This window comes from Cervus elaphus, chromosome 20 (genome assembly GCF_910594005.1).
Source record: "Cervus elaphus chromosome 20, mCerEla1.1, whole genome shotgun sequence".
Classification (NCBI taxonomy): Eukaryota; Metazoa; Chordata; class Mammalia; order Artiodactyla; family Cervidae; genus Cervus; species Cervus elaphus.
In genome coordinates, this window is record NC_057834.1 from 41955889 (window position 1) to 41974747 (window position 18859).

The 18859-nt window shown below is 56.7% G+C and overlaps 1 protein-coding gene across 6 annotated transcripts; it reads left to right on the plus strand.

The window, feature by feature from the left end:
- Nucleotides 1-346: 346 nt before the first annotated feature.
- Nucleotides 347-15577, plus strand: CELF3 (CUGBP Elav-like family member 3). 6 transcript variants are annotated; one of them, XM_043878230.1, is made up of 14 exons: nucleotides 364-413; nucleotides 1164-1269; nucleotides 2479-2561; nucleotides 7862-7910; nucleotides 8247-8375; nucleotides 8589-8668; nucleotides 9769-9912; nucleotides 10028-10169; nucleotides 10502-10651; nucleotides 11065-11130; nucleotides 11419-11547; nucleotides 11770-11913; nucleotides 12845-12982; nucleotides 14566-15577. In XM_043878230.1, the coding sequence occupies exons 4-13, from the start codon at nucleotides 7862-7864 to the stop codon at nucleotides 12970-12972; spliced, it is 1161 nt and encodes a 386-aa protein (XP_043734165.1). In that variant the 5' UTR covers nucleotides 364-413; nucleotides 1164-1269; nucleotides 2479-2561; the 3' UTR covers nucleotides 12973-12982; nucleotides 14566-15577. The 6 variants fall into 6 exon arrangements, with proteins under 6 accessions (XP_043734160.1, XP_043734161.1, XP_043734162.1 ...); XM_043878225.1 differs by having other exon boundaries at nucleotides 347-1269; XM_043878226.1 differs by having other exon boundaries at nucleotides 347-1269; nucleotides 11422-11547.
- The last annotated feature ends 3282 nt before the right edge of the window (nucleotides 15578-18859 follow it).

Genomic DNA, 18859 nt, shown 5'->3' on the forward strand with positions numbered 1-18859 from the left:
GCTCCCTTCTCTTCCTCCCCCTTGCTCCCCTCTCCTGGGTCTTCTCTTCCAGCACCGGGGACAGCTCCAGCCCCCGGAACAATGGACCCCACCTTAGGGCTCCTCTATAAATTCTCCATCTTAGTGCCTTGCCCAACTCGTGATTGGGGAGTAAGACGGGGGAAGGGTTATTATCAACAGGACCAGCTGCTCTTCTGGGGGTGGGAAAGGAGTCAGGGAGGAAGGAGATAGAAAGAGGGCGTGGCTCTTGTCTGGATTGTGCGTCCCTCTCCAGGGTAGAGAATTTGTATTCCACCCCTGAGACTGACATCACTGATGTCAGGGGAAAGGAGGTGGGAGTGGGGAGGGGGGTGTGGAGGGGGGAGGTTTTTGTTGAGGAGAGCGCGGCCGGAGAGCAGAGCTCCGGGACCCAGGTGACCGGGAGAGCAGGCAGCCCCAGCGGCGGGAGCAGCCAGCAGCAGCCCAGGCCCGGGGACCGGGGTGGGGGTGGGAGGGGGGCTGAGGGGAGGACCTGAAGGGGGGCGGCAGGGCCAAAGGGACCCCCGGAGCCCTGCCGCCATCAGAGACCAAGCATCTGGCGTCAGGGATCTTCGGACCCAGCAGAAGGACCAGCCACAGGGGAGGTGTCCTCCAGGAAAGCCAAGGAGAACTCCACCTGCCCCACATCAGGCGTGCCCCCCTCCCAGCGCCGCTGGCCACCATACCAGGACCCTCAGCCCTCAGCCCCCTTTCCCGTCACCCTCCTCAGGCCCCCCCTGCCCTCCACCTCCACATCTCAGCCCCCGGTTCCCAGTGCCTCTGCTACCACCCCGACCCTCCAGGTCTTGGCCACACTGCCCTCCATCCTGGGATCTCTGCCAGCTCTCCGGGAGGGAGATCATTTGTTTGGGCTATGCCCCCTGGTGGCATGACAGTGTCTGCCTAGACCCCTGACCCCTAGCCTTCAACTCCCTGGGCCTCCTTTGTGTGAAGAGCTGCCCCTCTGCTAGCACTGTGGTTGGGGCCACAGGGAAAGCCAGCCCCGGCTGGGCCCCAGCCCCGGCCACTTGCCTCCTTGCTGGGCAGCTCCCCCTGGCCTTCGGGCTCTCCCTGCTCCCCTCGGCCCCTTCTCCTGGGCCGCCCCGATGAAGGAACCGGATGCCATCAAGCTGTTTGTGGGGCAGATCCCGAGGCACCTGGAGGAAAAGGACCTGAAACCCATCTTCGAACAGTTCGGTCGGATCTTCGAGCTGACTGTCATCAAGGACAAGTACACCGGGCTGCACAAGGGTGAGGGGTCAGGCCAGGCTGGAGAGGCTTCAGGGAGTGGGCTGGGGGGCTGGGAGGAGGGGACAGGCCAGGCTGGAGGGCTGGAGTGGCTGGAAAAGGCCGATCTGGAAGGAAAAGAGTTCCTGGGATGAGGAGTGTGGATGGAAGAGCTAGAAGAGAACTCAGCTCGGGTGACCAGGGGACTCCAGGTGGAGGACTCAGGAGAGCCTCATGGAAGGGGAAGAGTTGTCAAGGGGCTGCAGAGGTGTGGCTCCCCGAGTTGAGGCAGATGATGTGGATGTGTACGCAAGGAAGGATGGAGGAACGAGAGAGCTGGTTTGAGAGACAGAAGGTGGGCAGGGGTGTGTGTGGGAGGGAGGTGTCGCGCACAAGATGAGAGTCTTAGTAGCCTCAGATACTACTGGGACAGGGGTATGGACCCGGGGTCACATGCTCAACCTGGAGAGAGTGGATGGATGGATATTCATGGACTGGGCAGGGCAGCTCCAGAACTAGAGGGGCCTGGAGTGACTGTAGAATGACGGGCTGGTGAAGCTGTGGGAAGTGCAGTGACTGGGAAGTTACGGGAGCTGGGGGTGAGGAGAGGCCTCAGGGCTGTGCAGCTAAGCAGGGTCAGGCCCATGGTCAGTCAGGTCCGGGGTCAGGCTTTGGAGAGCCCCTGGCGGTGGGGCTCAAAGGGGCCACACTGCCTCCCCCTCCACCAGCCCAGGGACTCCTGTGCCCCGCTCTTCCCTTCCTTCTCTAGTCTGCTCTCCACCCTCGGAGGTGGAAAGAAAGGAAGAAACAGGGAAAATGGGAGAGGGGAGGGGTGATGACCAAGATGGAGGGAGGTGGAGGCGAAGGAGGAAGGGGAAAGAAGACCAGCAAAGGAAGAGAGGAAACCACAGACACGTACTTGTGTGGAGATCACATGCCCCTTCTCCTCCCCCCACACAAAGCCCCAGCTTCCGACAGCCCAGGCTTCTCTCTCTTCCATCACCCCACCGTGGAAGACTCCCGGTCTCGGGGTCTCTGCCCCGTGCTCCTCAGCCCAGAGACTCCTGGGGAGAACGTGCACCCCCTCTCAGGCACCTCCCCGCCCCAGCAGTCAGAAGGTAGCAAGAAGGGACCAGCTCCCCAGTCCTCAGGCTCAAGGGGGAGGGGAGCCTTTTAGGGAGGGGAGATGGGGACTCACCCCCACCCGGCCTCTCTGCCCCTGCCCCTCCTCAGGATGTGCCTTCCTGACATACTGTGCCCGCGATTCAGCCCTGAAGGCCCAGAGCGCCCTGCACGAACAGAAGACGCTTCCAGGGGTGAGTCCCACTCCAGGGCCAGAGGGCTGAGAAGGGCCGTAGAAGGGGCACCACCGTCCCAAGACCCTGAACATATCTTCCACCTCCTCTGGTCACTAGGAGGTCACTTCCTCCTGGTAGCTCCCCTCCTCTTTGCTGAAGATGCATGCATGTCTTCTCACCGAGATAGAAGGAAAACAGCCATGAGTGGAGTAAATATAACCTTTGCCAGCAGCAGAGGCGGCCCCTTCCCCACCCACCCACTCACCCCTGGGGCCACATGGAGAGGGAGGACTTGGCTGGCTGGGTGGTGTGGGGAGAAGACTGTGGGCAGCAAGTGCAGGGCAGAGGGGGGCAGGAGGCGCTCAGGCACTCTTTCTGGCTCCGGGGAGGAAATCTGACTGTGAGATGGGGGAAGGGTGCTTGCACCCTGAGATGAGCAGCTGGTACCCACTGGATGGGCATCTCTGAGCTGACTTCTGAGGTCGAACAAGCTCACCTCGTGTCTCCCAGGAGAAAATACAGGAACAGTGCCACAGGGCATCGGGGTGGATCAGGGCCTGGTGGGCCTGGGCTGGGAGTAAGCCCTGAGGAGGGGGGCAAGGGGCAACAGGCAAGGGCAGGCAGCCGTCAGCATGGAGGACCTGGCCTGACCCCACCGAGCGTGCCTAGGGAGGCAGGGTGGCCTCTAATGTGGCCTCCCTCCTGCAAGGTCAGAGCTCTTTGTCTTCCTCTCAGCCATCCTTGCAGCTTGTCCCAGGCCTGGGTGGGGGGAGGGTGAGGACAAGAATAAAGACTCTCAGACTGCCCCCCTAGTTATGCATCCTGGGGGGAAAGGATGTGCCATTTCCTTTCCGTATCTTGGCTTCTGTGGCCTCCCCTGGAAAGTACCTCTTGAGAGCTAACTCCATCCTTCCCTCCAGCCAATATTTGCTGAACAGTCTGAGTGCTGGAGACACACCTGTCACATCCCCTTCTCCTTCCCTTGTGTGGGAAAAAGAGATGTAGCCTGTTTTTCCAGCTCTTCCAGGGAGGGAAATAGACAAAACAGATGGAAAGAGGGTGAGGGGAATCCAGGAAAACAGAACTGTCTCCATCACTCTCAACTTCACACCCTCCGTAGCTCAGTGACCCTCTGTGGCCCTCGACCCTCAGTACCTCTAGGGAAGCAGATCCACTGCCAGGTCCCCGCCTGTACCCACTACCTTATCCCGGCCACAGCCCATGAAGTGAAGGATCTGAGCATGTGTGAGCAGGCTCGGGTTCTAAGAATCACGTGTGTGTGTGCACGCTCACTTGTGTGTATCTGTGTGTGCTCGTGTGTATCTGTGTGTCTGTGTGTGTGCTCATGTGCGTGTGTGTCCGTGTGTGTGCTCATGTGTGTGTGTGCTCATTTATGTGTATCTGTGTGTGCTCATGTGTGTGTATATGTCTGTGTGTGCTTGTGTGTGTGTTCATGCATGTGTGTGCTAATGTGTGTGTGTATGTGCTCGTGTGTGTGTCTGTCTGTCTGTCTGTCTTTGGGCACAAGCATCTCCAGGAAGCCTGGTTTCCATCACATGATTTCACGACCCTCTTTTTTCTCTTTCTTCTGTGGAGGCCCCACACAGATCAACAGTTTTCATTTCCATTGCTGTTTCTCTGTCTTTTTCTGTTGTCTCCCATCTCAGCGTTCCTGTGAAAAGAGGAGTGGGGAGGAACAAGGGAGGAGGTAGAAAGCAGGGCTGTGGGGTCATGGGTGAGAGAGGTGGCAGGGATGGGCAGGAGCCCCGGGGCCAGCAGGGGGCTTCCTCCCTGGCCCTGTCCCCCTCCAGGCACCTGTGTGGCTCGGTCATGGCTCCATCCTGGGTATGGAAAGGTGCTGCCTCCTCTTCCTGAGGAAGTAAGGCCTGGGCTCAGAGGTGAGTGAGGGCACCCCAGTTAATAATTGTCCAGCCCTGCCCCAAGCTCCCAGGTGATGCTGAGTTCTCACTCTGGCCCCTGCGCCAGGTGACAGAATCCAGACACCCCAGACAGAGCTTTTAGTAGGAAATGAGGGATTCTGTCCTCCAAGGAGGGCCCATGTAGAGGGGCCCGTGTTGGGGTTTTAGGGGAGCAGACCAGGGCAGCCTAGGGGAGTCAAGCTTGGCCTGATCCTGTGTCCCCCCTGGTCTTTTCTCAGCCACTTGCCTTTCTGGCAGCAGTGTTTTCCTTCAGATGAGTGTGCAAGTGTGTGTGTGTGTATGTGTGTGTGTATGTGTATGAGTGTATATGTGTGTTCAGTCTCCAGCTCTGGCACAATTGTGTTGGGAAGTTCCCCCTACTGTCTAATCTCCATGCCTCCTGCTGCAGGTTTTTTCTTCAATGGGGGCGTTCACTCTCACTCCTTTCCCCATCTTTGTCACCCCAGAATCTGGAAGGTGCCACCATATTTGGGTGATGCTTAATGTTGCAGAGACAAAGAATGGGAGCTGGGCCTATGGCCATGGAACCCCATTTCCTTCTCTCCTTCCTAAGAGTTCCCAGGAGAGGCTCTGTCACAGGACCCTGAATTCTCTCTGTGAGCATTCTCCCTGTGGCATCCTGGAGCTGGTGGCATGAAGGCCTGCCTTTCCTGCTTTACTTGGGCCAAAATCCCATGGCGGGGACATGAGTCCCCCCTTCACCTTGCCGTTGGGCAGGAGGATTATGGCTCTACGGAAAGGCCCTGTGTGTGATCTGAGTGGTAGGGCACCAGGCCTCTGCCTTCAGAAGACTTAGATTTGTGGGCATGGGGAACTCTTCTTGGAAGCGGGGTCTTTGCTCTTGGTGAGAAGGACTTACTTACAAGTGACCATGTTGGTGGGGGTCTTATAGATACTTGGTCGGAGTATAAATAACCCCTTCTTCTCTGGGAGGCCCTGGGGAGGGCTTATCACCTGGCGGGTAGTAGCTAGGGAAGAGAGGCACCCAGCACCTGGTTGCCAGGTAAACAGGGCTCAGCTGGACTCAGGGGAGGGGGCAGGTGTGCCCGAGCTGAGCTAACAAAGGCAGAGCTTCCCACAGGAAGTGCCAGGCCAAGAAGGAGAGGCTGGGAATGGGGCTCTGGGGGCCACCAAGGGAGAAGGCTGTCTGTGGGGGAGTGGGGAGAGCCTGCCGTCAGTGTGGTCTGTGCTGTGGTCTGTGCACTTGCGTGTTTTTGTGCGAATCTACATCAGCTGTGGATATTTATTGATATGCTATTTTTGTGCCTGGGAGCCTTGCAGGGCAGGAACACCATTCTCTCTCTCTGGATCCCAGGTTCCCCATCCCCAACCAGAACAACAAATCCCCAGGGGCCTGTTGGGAAGGGGTTAGCGCCAAGCCTAAGAATTCCCCAAAGCTGTGACTCCAGTGCTGTGACTCAGGTCCTACCGCTCCGGTAGTGGGGGTTGAGAGGTTGCTGCTGAGATGCCCATAAGGGGACTTCCTGGTCGCTTAGACCAGAGAACAGGAGAGGAGGAGAGTGAAAGAACAAGAGGCCTGAGTGGCTGACTACTACCCCTGGCTGCATGCACACACACAGACACACACATACACACACACACGCCCTTGAGGAGATTGAGCCTCCGATGGGATAATCCCAGATTGCTGAAGGATAAAACTGGGGCAGATTGGCCAGAGGATTTGTGTGTCTGTTACCACCCACCCCCGCCAGCTGCTCTCAGATCCAGAGACTAGGGGGAGGGGTGAACAGGGAGGAAGCATTGGTTGAGGTGAGGCCTAGATTGGATCTGGAGCTGAGAATACCTCACCTGCAGAGTCCAGCTGGACAGACTGGCATGATCTGCCACCTGGGAACAAGGTGCATGTGAGAAGTGGGCAGGGACAACTATCATTCCTGCACTTCTCTGGGTGATGCGCTGACACATGAAGTCTCAAGGTTAGAATACTAGGGCTGAGGGGAACCTGACTCTAGACCACCAGATCCAGCCCATTTCACAGATGAGGAAGCTGAGGCCTAGAGGAGAGAAATGTCCAAGGTCACCTAGCTAGTGAGTGGCAGGGCCAGTCCTCAAAGTCTATCTAGTGCCTTTCCTGAGTGTAACTTTGGTCCCACCCTTGGAATGTGGATGAATGGTTACTTCTGTTTATTTCTTTGACCACTAGAACAAGGGCTGTTCCACCAGCAGGTGAGTGGGGTGACCAGGTGTAGCCCCAACAGTCAAAGTCCTCAACAGCAAAATACATTCAGACCTGAAATACTGAGTCCTCTCCTACCTCTCCAGTTCCTAAGATGCTCCCCACCCTGGTGAAGGAAATCAACCTGCAGGAGTCATTCCCAAGTCCTCTCACCAGACAGGAACACAGAGAAGGGAACTGTCTGCATCTCCACTGGAAGCTGAACAAAGGGAGATGCTGCAGGAATAGGGAGAGGGTAGAGTTCAGGAGGACTTCTGGGTACCCGGAGAATCTCAAAGGAGCACGGGACAGCAATTCCTCCCTTAGAGCTGTCTTGACAGTGAGACACCAAGGATTTGATCTGGAAGAGGAAGATAGGAGCTTGGACAGTATGGCTCCTGTAGAACCTACTCAGCGCCTCCCTCCAGAATCAGGAAGCTCTCCTGGGCCCCTCCCCCACCTTTCAGCCCCCACCAAATCCTCCATCCCCAACATACCCTGTTCCCACCCCCCCTCCCCACTGTCTCCGGGTGTGTGGAGCAGCAGAAGTGATGACGTCACCACGGTCGCCAGGGCGACGGGGACGGATAAATCAGGCTGAGTGGGCGGTTGCCATGGCGCGCATTCTCCCGTTGCCACGGAGACTGGGCATCTGCTCCCTTTGTGCTGCCCGAGTGCCTTCCCCCTGGGGTCAAGGGGTGTAGGGGGCCAGAAAAAGAGGCAGACACACCTCCAGGGGTCAGACGGAAGTCGGAGCATCTGTGGGGTCTCCTTCAGTCTAGAGTCTTCCTTGGGGCTTGCTTGATAGGGTGGCCTCTACTCCTACTTTGTAGAACTGAGGCAGCCTTGCTGAATAGCCCTTGGTTGGGCTCTATCTCAGGACCCAGGTCCTGTGGGCAGCCCGACTCTCCCCCTAAGGAGAGCAGCACCTCTCCTTGGCCAAATCATCTGGGGCCCAACCTGAGCTTGGAGTCCTGCCCCACGAGCATCCTCCTTCCACATCCTCTCCTTCCTCGACCTCTAGTCCCCTCGGGTCCTGATCCCAAACAAGATTGAACCCCGTCCCTTCCTTCCCACCAACAGTTTAGAGGGCTGGGCCTGGGGCTTACTCCCTCTAGCCTCTCTGCAGGTCCTGGCCTGGGGCGGGCGCCTGGGGCAGTCAGAAGTGGTCCCCAGCAGTTCCTTTCTCTTCTTTCCTTTAGATGAACAGGCCAATCCAGGTCAAGCCAGCCGACAGCGAGAGCCGAGGAGGTAGGTTCTGTACCTTTGGAAACGTGGGCATGAGTCAGGGTGGCCAGAGGGGATGTGATCCAGCCCACTGCTGAGATGGCAAAACTGAGACCCACAGGGCAGTGTAAGTCAGTCCTTCAGAACCGGGGTGTCCTCTCTATGTAACTGTAGCCTATCCCCCAACCATCCCCTTTTCATACTCTAGAGCTATTGGTCCCAGGGTGAGGGGAGTCCCAGGGAAGAGTGCAGGTGAAGGGGAGAAGGGAAGGGGTCTCTGCCTGTCCCAGGCTGGAGCAGGGCAGGGAAAGTGCCCCCAAGGCCCTGAGTCTGCCCCTCCTCCTATGCCCTCCCCGCCAGAAGACCGGAAGCTCTTTGTGGGGATGCTAGGGAAGCAGCAGACAGATGAGGACGTCCGGAAGATGTTCGAGCCTTTCGGGACCATAGACGAGTGCACTGTGCTCCGGGGCCCAGACGGCACCAGCAAAGGTAGCCCGCCGACCCCCTCCCCCACCGGGCCCTCCGCCGTCCTGCCCCCGCCCCACTGGTTCCATGGGCGATGGGGTGCTCGGGGCCCAGACAGCACCAGCAAAGGTAGCCCACCAACACCCCTGCCCCACTAGTTCCATGGGCGATGGGGACTATGGGGGCACCCTCCAGGGTGGGCACTCACCCCTTTCTCCTCCCTCTTGGACTCTTCAGGCTGCGCCTTCGTGAAGTTCCAGACCCATGCGGAGGCCCAGGCAGCCATCAACACCCTTCACAGCAGCCGGACCCTGCCGGTAAGTCCCACCACTGCCCTAGCCCTCAGGCCTCTTGCAGCCTCACTGGGCCCACACCAGACCCTGGCTCAGAGGGGGCAGTCCATTCTGGATAGGATCTTTGAATATCTTTAAAAAGAATTTTCTAGCAGAAGAATCAAATCTCTTAGGGACAGCTTCCCCTTGGAAAGACCATCTCCATGCCCCTTGTCCCCATGCACAGCCCCCATCTTCGGTCCAAAAGCCCTTGCCCTCCTCTCCAGCCTCCTCCAGCCCTCAGCCCTCTTCACTTTTCACCTCTTCTCCCTCCTCCCTCCCCCAACATCCCCCTCCCTCACTGGCTGGGCATCAGGACACTTGCTTAGCGGCCCCATGTGCCCTCTGCACCTTCATCCCGCTGCCCCACCCTCTCCCCTCACATTAGCAGTGGATTAGCTAGCTGACTGCTCTCACAGAGGGCTCCCCAGCAGAGCAAACCCCTCAAAAGGAACTAACTAGCTCCTGAGGAAGTTTGGAGTTCGGTTTCCCCAAACTCCATCAGGTTCTCCAGCAGAGGCTGGGCAAGCAGGCACTTAGCAGGCACCTGGGCTAGAGGACACAGCATCAGATAGAGAAATGTGTTCCAGAGCCCAGGATTCTACAAGGATCCTTGCAAATGTTCCAAGCTAGTTTTTATTTACTAATAGCGTAGGCTGGTATTCAATGTCGAGCTGTGTCCCCTGAGCACACCGTGAGGACTGGGGAGCAGCTACAAGGACACTGGGGGTAGCTACAAGGCAAGATGAGCTTGAGATTAAACATTTGCTATAGCTGATCCACCCTGGGGATGATTTCCGGCTCAGGATCTGCATGCAGAGGCCAGGAGTGCCCTTTGCATTCTGGGAGCATCTTCCCCTTTCCAGCACATGGCTTCGTATTCCTCGATTTTTCCTAGTCTCTTGCACAACCTGTCGTGGGGGGAGGGCAGGGTGAAAGCCTCCCCGTTTGACGTCGGCGCTCTGACGGCTGCCCTCCCAACGAGGCTAAGCCAAGAATGGTGGAACTGAGGCCAGGTCCTAAAGGCTCTGGGGAGGAGAGACGCTGACTCCATCCCTCTCACCACGTGTGGGGCGGGTGCTCAGGGTGCCTCATCCAGCCTGGTGGTGAAGTTTGCCGACACGGAGAAGGAGCGCGGTCTCCGCCGAATGCAGCAGGTGGCCACCCAGCTGGGCATGTTCAGCCCCATCGCTCTCCAGTTCGGCGCCTACAGCGCCTACACCCAGGCTGTGAGCATCTCCCTCCGGGGTCCTGCCCCCACCCCCCAGTGCCAAGGCCCAGGGTGGAGAGGGGAGCCGGGCCAGGGTGCAGGGGCCCCACTCGCCTCTCTTCCTCTGTTCCCAGCTGATGCAGCAGCAGGCGGCCCTGGTAGCGGCTCATAGTGCCTACCTCAGCCCCATGGCCACCATGGCTGCCGTGCAGATGCAGCACATGGCCGCCATCAATGCCAACGGCCTCATTGCCACCCCCATCACCCCTTCCTCAGGTAAGGTCCAGGCAGGGCACGGCAGGGCTGGGGGTGACGGGGGCAGGTGGGCAGGGGGCCACAGGGACCCCCATCACCCCCTTCTCAGGTAAGGCCCAGGCAGGGCTGGGCTGGGCTGGCGTGCAGGAGGCAGGTCACAGGCGCTTCCGCATGGTGGAGGTGGGGAGGGGGGCTCCGGGCATCGCTCGGGGAAGCGTGGGGTCTGGGAGGGGTCAGGGGTCAGACAGTAGCCTGCTTCCTCCCCTCCGCCTCCAGGCTTGCTGACCGTTTTTCTGCCTCTGTGTGTGTGTATCTGCTTCTCTGCCCTGTCTCTGCTGTTTTCTCCTCCCCAGGAACCAGCACGCCTCCTGCCATCGCTGCCACACCCGTCTCTGCCATCCCTGCTGCCCTGGGCGTCAACGGCTACAGCCCAGTGCCCACCCAGCCCACCGGGCAGCCGGCCCCTGACGCTCTATATCCCAACGGGGTTCACCCCTACCCAGGTGGGGTTCTCTGCCCGCCTGCCCACTGCGCTCCCCAGCAGCCATCCCCCCCACCACTGACTGTGGGCAGTCAGGACCCCCCTTTCCTCTCCCGACTCCGAGGTGACAGGCACTTCCTCCCGCTCTGTCACCCGGGGCAGGGATGTTCCTTCCCCGTCTCGGCCAGGGAAGCGGAGGCATAGAGGGGCGAGGCAACTTGTCCAGGGTGGCACAGCCAGCCACGACTCAAGTCTTGCTGATGCCAGGCTCTCCCCTCTGCCCGCGACTCGGTGCATGTCCACCCTGTCAGTTCACCCCCGTGCCCTCCCATGAGGTTCTCCTCCCCACCTGCCTGGCCCCGGCTCCCAGAAGCACAGGTGGGGCGCCCCGCTGCCTCTGAGCCCCACTCTCATGGTCGGTGCTGCTCTCCGCAGCCCAGAGCCCCGCGGCCCCCGTGGACCCCCTGCAGCAGGCCTACGCAGGGATGCAGCACTATACAGGTGAGGAGCCCCGGCCTCAGCCAGGGTGGAAGGGTTGGTGAGAGGAAAAGAGGCCTGGGCTTCCTGCTTTCTGCCAGTCACCCCCTCAGGCTGACCTCAGGCCAGACCTGCGAGGACACACCTTTATGGGCATGGTCTGAGGCAGCCCTCCTCTGACCCCTCTCACCCCTGTCAGCTCCATCAGCCAGGCTATGGGCAGAGGGACAGGGCTGGTTAGGAGGGCCAGGGGCAGGGGCATCTCAGGGACCCCATCAACTCTGTCTGTTCTCCCCAACCCCCGCCCCCCAGCAGCTTACCCAGCAGCCTACAGCCTGGTGGCACCCGCGTTCCCGCAGCCTCCTGCTCTGGTGGCCCAGCAGCCCCCGCCGCCCCCCCAGCAGCAGCAGCAGCAGCAGCAGCAGCAGCAGCAACGGGAAGGTGTGGTGTGGCCTGCGGGGGCTCCCAGCTAAGAGCTTTCAGGGGTGGGGTGCCCTTGTGGGCTCGAGGCCAGCTCTGGCCCCATGCGTGGGGACGCGAGTGGGTAGGAGACAGATGCGGTGTCTGGCACCCTGGCCTACATGTTGGGGGCTGCCTTCCCCGGCCCCTTGCAGCCTGTCTCCCCATCACTGAGCGCCTCCTTCTGTCTCTGCTGCCACCCAGGCCCTGACGGCTGCAACATCTTCATCTACCACCTGCCCCAGGAGTTCACGGACTCAGAGATCCTCCAGATGTTTGTCCCCTTTGGCCACGTCATCTCAGCCAAAGTCTTTGTTGACAGAGCCACCAATCAGAGCAAGTGTTTTGGTAAGAACACAATGATCCAAAAGAGAAAATAGGGCACATTTTGGCCAGACTCCAGATAAGGACAAGGTCTGATGCATTTGAAGGCACTTAGGGTTGCAATGGGGCTTCCCAGATGGCACTAGTAGTAAAGAATGTGCCTGCCAATGCAAGAGACTGTGAAAGACATGGGTTCGATCCCTGGATGGGACAATTCCCCTGGAGGAGGGCATAGCAACCCACTCCAGTATTCTTGACTGAAAAATCCCATGAACAGAGGAACCTGCCAGGCTACTGTCCATAGGGTCGCACAGACTTGGACACGACTGAGCGACTTAGCATGCACACATGCACATGTGGTTGCAATGGGCCCAGTATTTGAAATCCAGATCATCCAGGAGTCTGAAAGAACCATTTTTTCCACTCCTGATATCCCATAGCAGCTGCTGCCCAGGCCCATCCCTTCTTCCAGAAACCACATCTTTCCTCCTTTAAGAGCTGGTCAAATCCATGCTCAGAGAGGACTGGAAGAGGCTTAGGAGCTGGGGTAGTTCAGTTTTCAAAAGGAAGGCTTAGGGAGCAGCGTTTAGTGGTCTTCGTTCTTTGAAAGGCTGCTTCAGGGGAGAAAGGGGACGTACTTGTCCTCTGGGCTTCAGATGTCATTTAGGGTCTGGAATGGAAGTTTCAAAAAGGCAGGTTCTGAGCTATCCAGGCCAAGGAGGGGGCTTCCCTTCAAAGAATGCAGAAAGGAAGGTCCTGGGGTATGCAAGAAGGTAGACTGGACTCATCCACTCAACAACTACTTACTGAAAGCCTCCGGTGTGCCGGGCAGTTTCTGGGCATTTGGGAGACATGAAAAAAGTAGCATGATTACAGGAAAGCAAAGAGTAGGCCTTGGCCTCAGCTCAGGGGAGTGAGGCGGGCTGGGCCAGGCCTTATGACCCTCTCACCTTAGGCTTTGTGAGTTTTGACAATCCGGCCAGCGCCCAGGCTGCCATCCAGGCCATGAACGGTTTCCAGATTGGCATGAAGCGCCTCAAAGTCCAGTTAAAGCGGCCTAAGGATGCCAATCGGCCCTACTGAGGGCACCCAGGTGGGTCCCGCTCCCGTCCTGTCAGCTCTCTAGCCCCTCACACTGCAGCCAGGGCCCCCACCCCTTTTCCCATCCCCCTCAGGGATGCCCACCCCTGACTCTGGGCACTCAGGGACCTGGAGCAGCTTCCTCAGCTGTTTTCAATCACCCAGGTCTCTCTCTTTCACTTTCTCTTTCACACACACACACACACACGCACACACACACACACACACACACACACACTGTGACCCCAGAGAAAGCCAAGTCTGTATCTATCCGTGTCCACTCCCTAGAACTTCCCCAGTATCTGGTCTCGTTTGTCTGGTCAGTGTCCATGTGTCTATGTGTCTCTCTTTCTGGTTTTCCTTTGGGATGGAGTAGAATTAGGGGAGTAGGTTTTGGGAACTAGGGGGACTGGTTTAGGGTACTGGAGGGTCCTAGAATCACTGGCTCCTAGAATATCTGTTGTCCTGAGAAGTGGGGACATCAGGTCCTGGTGCCCTGGACTCCAAGTGGTAGCTGTAGACCCATGGGACAGGGGAGAGTGACAGAACAGATTCGGGGGAGTCTGAGTGTCAAGCCTCTGGGGAGCACCTTTGGTTCAGGTGAGGTGGCTGGAATGCTGGACTGCCTGTGAATTTTACATAACAGGCCCCCTCCTTCCCATTGCCCGCCACCACCCCAACCTCATGGCCACAGAGCTGTGAGCTTTGATTACTTTTGTGTTGTTTAATCTCTTTTGGACCAAACCCCTGAAAAAAACACAACCCAAGAACAATACCCACATTTTCTGTTTTTCCCCCTTTCCCCCCAATCCTGGCTGCTTAACTCCCCCCCACCCTGGGGGCCCCCCAGCCCAGGGCCCGTGTCCATTGTCGGCCGAAGCCCCCATCCCCGGACCCCTGCTCCGGGCCCCTGTAAGTTGCATGGAACGAGCGTGTTGTCTTTGGAGCCGATTGTTTGTTATTTGGGGAGGGGGCCGCGGAGGGAAGCGCCCCCCAGCCCAGGGTCAGGGCCGGGGGCAGCTCGCGGGACGTGCTTGGTCAACAGTGGTTGGTGACTGTGGTCTGTGTTCCGTGCATTTCTCTCTGGCTTTCTTTGTTCCTTTTCAAAAAGGAATGAGAGCACCCCCTAGGGGCTGGGGCGGGTCTCACCCCACGAGACTCCAGCCCCGGTTCCACCCCGGCCTGCTCTGCCGCCCTTTTCGGACGCCCCCTTGGTCTTTTCCAGGTGTCTGTCCCCGTACCTCACCCTCCTTCCTCCGAGTCCCCGCTGCCTGCCTGTGTGTCACCTCGTGTCTTTGCCTCTCCTCCTCCAGCCCCTGTCTCCACACCCTCCAGTCTTTCTTCTCACGGGCTGTTTGAGTATTTCCTTCCTAACATCCTTTGGTTTCCGGAATCATCCGCCCCACCCCTCCCGTCTCCTCTCCTCCACCCTGGCCCCTTGTCGAATGGCTGGGGGGCCAGACGGTTCAGTTGGGCCCGAGGCCTTCCTGATGACCTGCCTTCCTCAGCGCCCCCAGCTCCGTCTGACCCCAGGGCCTGTGAGCTGCACCCGCTGCCATCTTGCCCCAGCCTCACCTGTGCTTCCTTCCTTCACAGGTCTGGAGACACCAGAGGAAGGGGCGCCTCACCCCTCTCCCCACGGCTGGCCCCGGCCCTCTCTGCACATCCGCCCTGGGCCTTGTCTGGGCTCTGGGGCAAACGCTGCTTCGTGGCCCTGGGGGCACAGGACACCGGCCCACTCCCATCACCCCGCCTCCCCCAAAGGGCCTTTTCCTGCCAGGTGCCCTTTTGGCCTTTTGTGAGGGAGCATGGACCAGGCTCGAAGGCTCTGGGGTATCTGCCTTCTGCTGAGGCTCCTGTGACGGGCCTCCTGTGCCCAGCTTTCGCACCTGCCTCCCCCACCCGTGGGCCTCATCTACCTGTGTGGCCCAGGAGGGCAGCAGGGGCCGCCGACACGCTCCCCACCCACCTCACCCCAGCCTCTTCCCCACGTTAGGGGTTTCTCAGAAGCTGGTTCTCACACTCCCTGCCACCCTCAGCTCGAGGTAGGACAACCCTTAACCCTGGGCTCCCAGCCCTAAAACACTGCCTCCCCTGAGGGCCCCCTCTAAGGAGGGTGTGGGGGAGCCCTGAGGGCTGCCTCTTCGCCAGTCAGCCACAGAGACCCTCCTCCTTTCATGAGGAAAAGACCTCCCCCAAACCCCTAAAAATGTTTACAGTCTCTGCTGGTCCCCTCCGTGTAAATACCACTACCACCCGTGCGTTATCCAGCCCGGCCCAGCCCGGACGCTGCCATCTCTCTTTCTGGGAGTTTAGACAATATTTCCCTTGGATTTTTTCTCTCTCTTGATTTCTCCCTTTGCTTTGAGGGGTAACTGGGTATTTGGGAGGAGGGGTGCGGGGTGGGCTAAAAGGGTTTATTACCTGATCATTTTCTTTAGAAAGAGGTTTTAGGGAAAAGAAATGGGGTGGGGGTGGGAGTGGTAAGGGGAGAGTGGGGAGTCAGTTTCAGACACTTCTCTATGCTTAACTTATTTATTTATTGCATTTTACTTTTAAAGAGTTGGTCTTTTCTGTCTAAATAAAGAAAAAAGTTTAAAAACTTCAAGTAAGTGTCCTGGAAGGATGGCGGTAGGGGATGTGGTGCCCACGGGGGATGGGGAGAGAAGGAGGTAAGGAAAGTGAGGTTGGGGAGAGAAAACTATAAGAGGAAGGCCCAGACTTCCTCATAGGAAGTCCTTTGAGCACAATCTAGGCCTTGATCATGGCTTCATGATCTTATTCCTCTGCCCTTCTTTTGGGCTTAATTCTGGAGTGCTCTACAGAGCAGGCACAGAAGGGAGAAAGCAGGTCAGCGGGCCTCTTCCCCATAGCCAGCCCTGTCCATCTGAAGGCTGAGGACACGCGGCCTCACACTTCAGACCTCCACTTGCCCCTCGTTCACATGGGGGAGCTGGCCCAGCACCCAGCCAGCGGGGATGCTGGGAGCAGAGTGTACCACCGCCATTTATAAAGCAATTGCTCTGTACCTACTTGCTCTGGTTCTCTTCCAGGCCCTTAATGTGCATTTCCTCATTTCAACAACCGTATGTTGTTGTTCCTCAGTTGCTCAGTTGTGTCCAACTCTTTGCTACCCCCATCGACTGCAGCACGCCAGGCTTTCCTGTCCTTCACTATCTCTTGGAGTTTGCTCAGCTCAAACTCATGTCCATTGAGTTGCTGAAATGAGGCAGGATATAATTTTACAGACAGGGAAATGGAGGATGTGGAGGTGAGCTCACTTACCCAGCATCACAGAGTGATGAAGGGATGGTGCAGGAATGGAACCCAGGCCCCAAAGCCCATGATGCACTTGTCTCACAGCTTCAAATACCTGTCTGTGACCTGAGGCAAAGATCCCAAGAAGTACCTAGCAGGCCGGAGCAGTGACTCCTATCAAGCAGAAAGTGGATACATTAGCCCTTGGTCTCTCAGTTTTCTAGATTCCACTCGGTAAACTGCTTTCCTGCTGGGGTTCACACAGGTGTTGTCTTTAACTTCACAACATATGGGCCATTTGCTTCTAGGCGGCTACCTGCAACCTCATCCTCATGACATTCTACCTATAAACTTGCTCACTTTCCAGTCTAGATCTGGCCTCAGGCCAGAGCTGTTCTATGAGAGGACAAGGATGAGTGAATCCCCACAACTCACCCCCCACTTACGCCCCATACTTCTGCCTTTTCTTCAACTGCCCCAAACTAAGAAGAGACAGAAAGAGGAGTAACATGTGTGGCGCTGGAGGGACTATCTGTGGACATTGTTTCAAGAAAAAACATATCTCTTGGCTTGGTAAGAGATCAGGGATGGGACTTACTCAGGATTCTGAGCCAAGTCTGCAGCATATGAAATCTCAAACAGAGACATGGGTGTGTGTGTCTGTGTGTGTGTGTGTGTGTGTGTGTGTGTGTGTGTGTGTGTGTGTGTGTGTGGTCAGAGATGGGATGAGGTGTGCACAAGGAGGAAGGTCACCAGAGTTGGAATTAACACTGTGAATTTTCCCCTGAGCTGCTCACTGTGGCTTTGCAACAATTTCTGGGTCAGGACAGAAAGATAGAAGGTTGGGTTTAAACCAAAAGTCACCTCCAGAGTGATTTACTGACAGCTGGGATCTCCTGAGATGTGGGGATTGGGGGGACTAGGAAGGCTTCCCCTTCCTGGCATCTTTCCCTTCACACAAACAGGGAAGACAACATTCATTGCTTGTCACTGCTTGCTGCTGTCCTGCCTCCCTCAAGGCTGCAGCCAGTTTTTTCTCCAGAGAAGCATCAGGCAAGTCAGGTTGAATGATGGGGATGAAGACGACACAGGGTTCTTCTGAGGAATCAGAACAACATCTGGGCAAAGATTCTCCAGGCCCTTTGATGGCAAAACGAAGGCAGCCACCTGAGACAGAAAAGGGGGCTCCTAACTTGTATGAACACAGATTTTTCAGACATCATACTGCTTCAAACAGCAGGAAAGGTACAAAGGAGAGGTAGTTCTGTTAGCTAATGAAGTTCACTAACCTCTCTTCTGAGCAGAAGAGGCCTCAGTAATAAAATGCAGAAGAAATAGGAAATGACAACAACAGGATCGCTTACCTTCAAGCCAAACAAGAGGAAACAGCATTAGTTTCTTCTAAAATAATCAAGTTACTGTTCAAATGTTTATGGCAGCATGAAGAGAAGAGAGAAAGAAAATAACTTAAGGCAGAAGAGTGGAGCTGACAGGTTAATAGGGATTGGGGGAAGCCTTCTAGTTTTAGAGATAAAAAGACATTTAGGAAAATATCCTCAGTTGGGAGGGGGCTGTGGCGATGAGAATGTGGTAAGGGAAAAGTCCCATCATTCCTTCAGTGCATCCCCATCCCGTCTGTATTATCAGATCTTTAAAATATATGAATGTAATACAAGGTGTCTCGCTTCTTCAGGGTTGGACTCTTCAGTAGCTTGAGTCCCTCTCTGATTTTCAGGGTCTGCATTGTCTTTTTCTTCTCCTGCTAAAATTTCAAAGGCTTTCGCAGCCTTGGCTGCTTGAGTTTGTGACTGAAGCAATTCCCACTCTTGGCCAAGCAAACCTCATTCCCTTTTCCAAATTTGAGAACTTGAGCAGCCCTGGCTCAAGCTCCCACCTCTTAGATTCTCCCCTCTCTGGCTCCTCTTTCAGTCTACCTTCCCGAGTAGTCGGCTTCCTCTTGCTCCTCATAAATGGGGTTGCATCTTCTCTTTACTCAAAGATGGCTACCGGATACCTGTTTCTAACCTGCTGTTTCTCCTGACCTCCTTTTCGGTGGTGCCTCTCCTCCCTCAGTCCTCCTCACCAGTAAAGAGGATCACTGTGAACTGGCCCAGGCCCAGACTGCAATCACACCGTTTCTCTCATGTCTCAGATCCAACCCAACTGCAAAGCCCTACTGGCGCTCGCTCACTCACGTCCGTTTCTCCATCTCACCGCCATCAACACTGCCCAGGTTCTCCTCACCCGCCGGAGATCTGGTTTCCTCCCCACCCATCTCCACACCTCCCCTCCTGTTCTCCAGAGAAGCCATCCATCTTCTACAAATTCACTCACAGAAATCTACTCTGCCTTGCTCATCTGCCAAGTCCCCACCACCCTAGTCAGTGCCCAGAACATGAGGAGGAGCTCAGCAAATAAGAAATAACTGCTGGACACCTGTATCTAGATTTCTCACACACGCCTAAATTGTACCAGGTCCAAAGCTAAAATATTTTCTTTCCCAAAGTTTCACATCTTAAATATATCCATTTGTCACTGAGCCATGAAACCTTGAGAATCTTTTACTACTCTCTCAAGTAAACTCAATGCTTAATGCTGAATCATAAATGATTTTACTTCCATAATTTTTTCA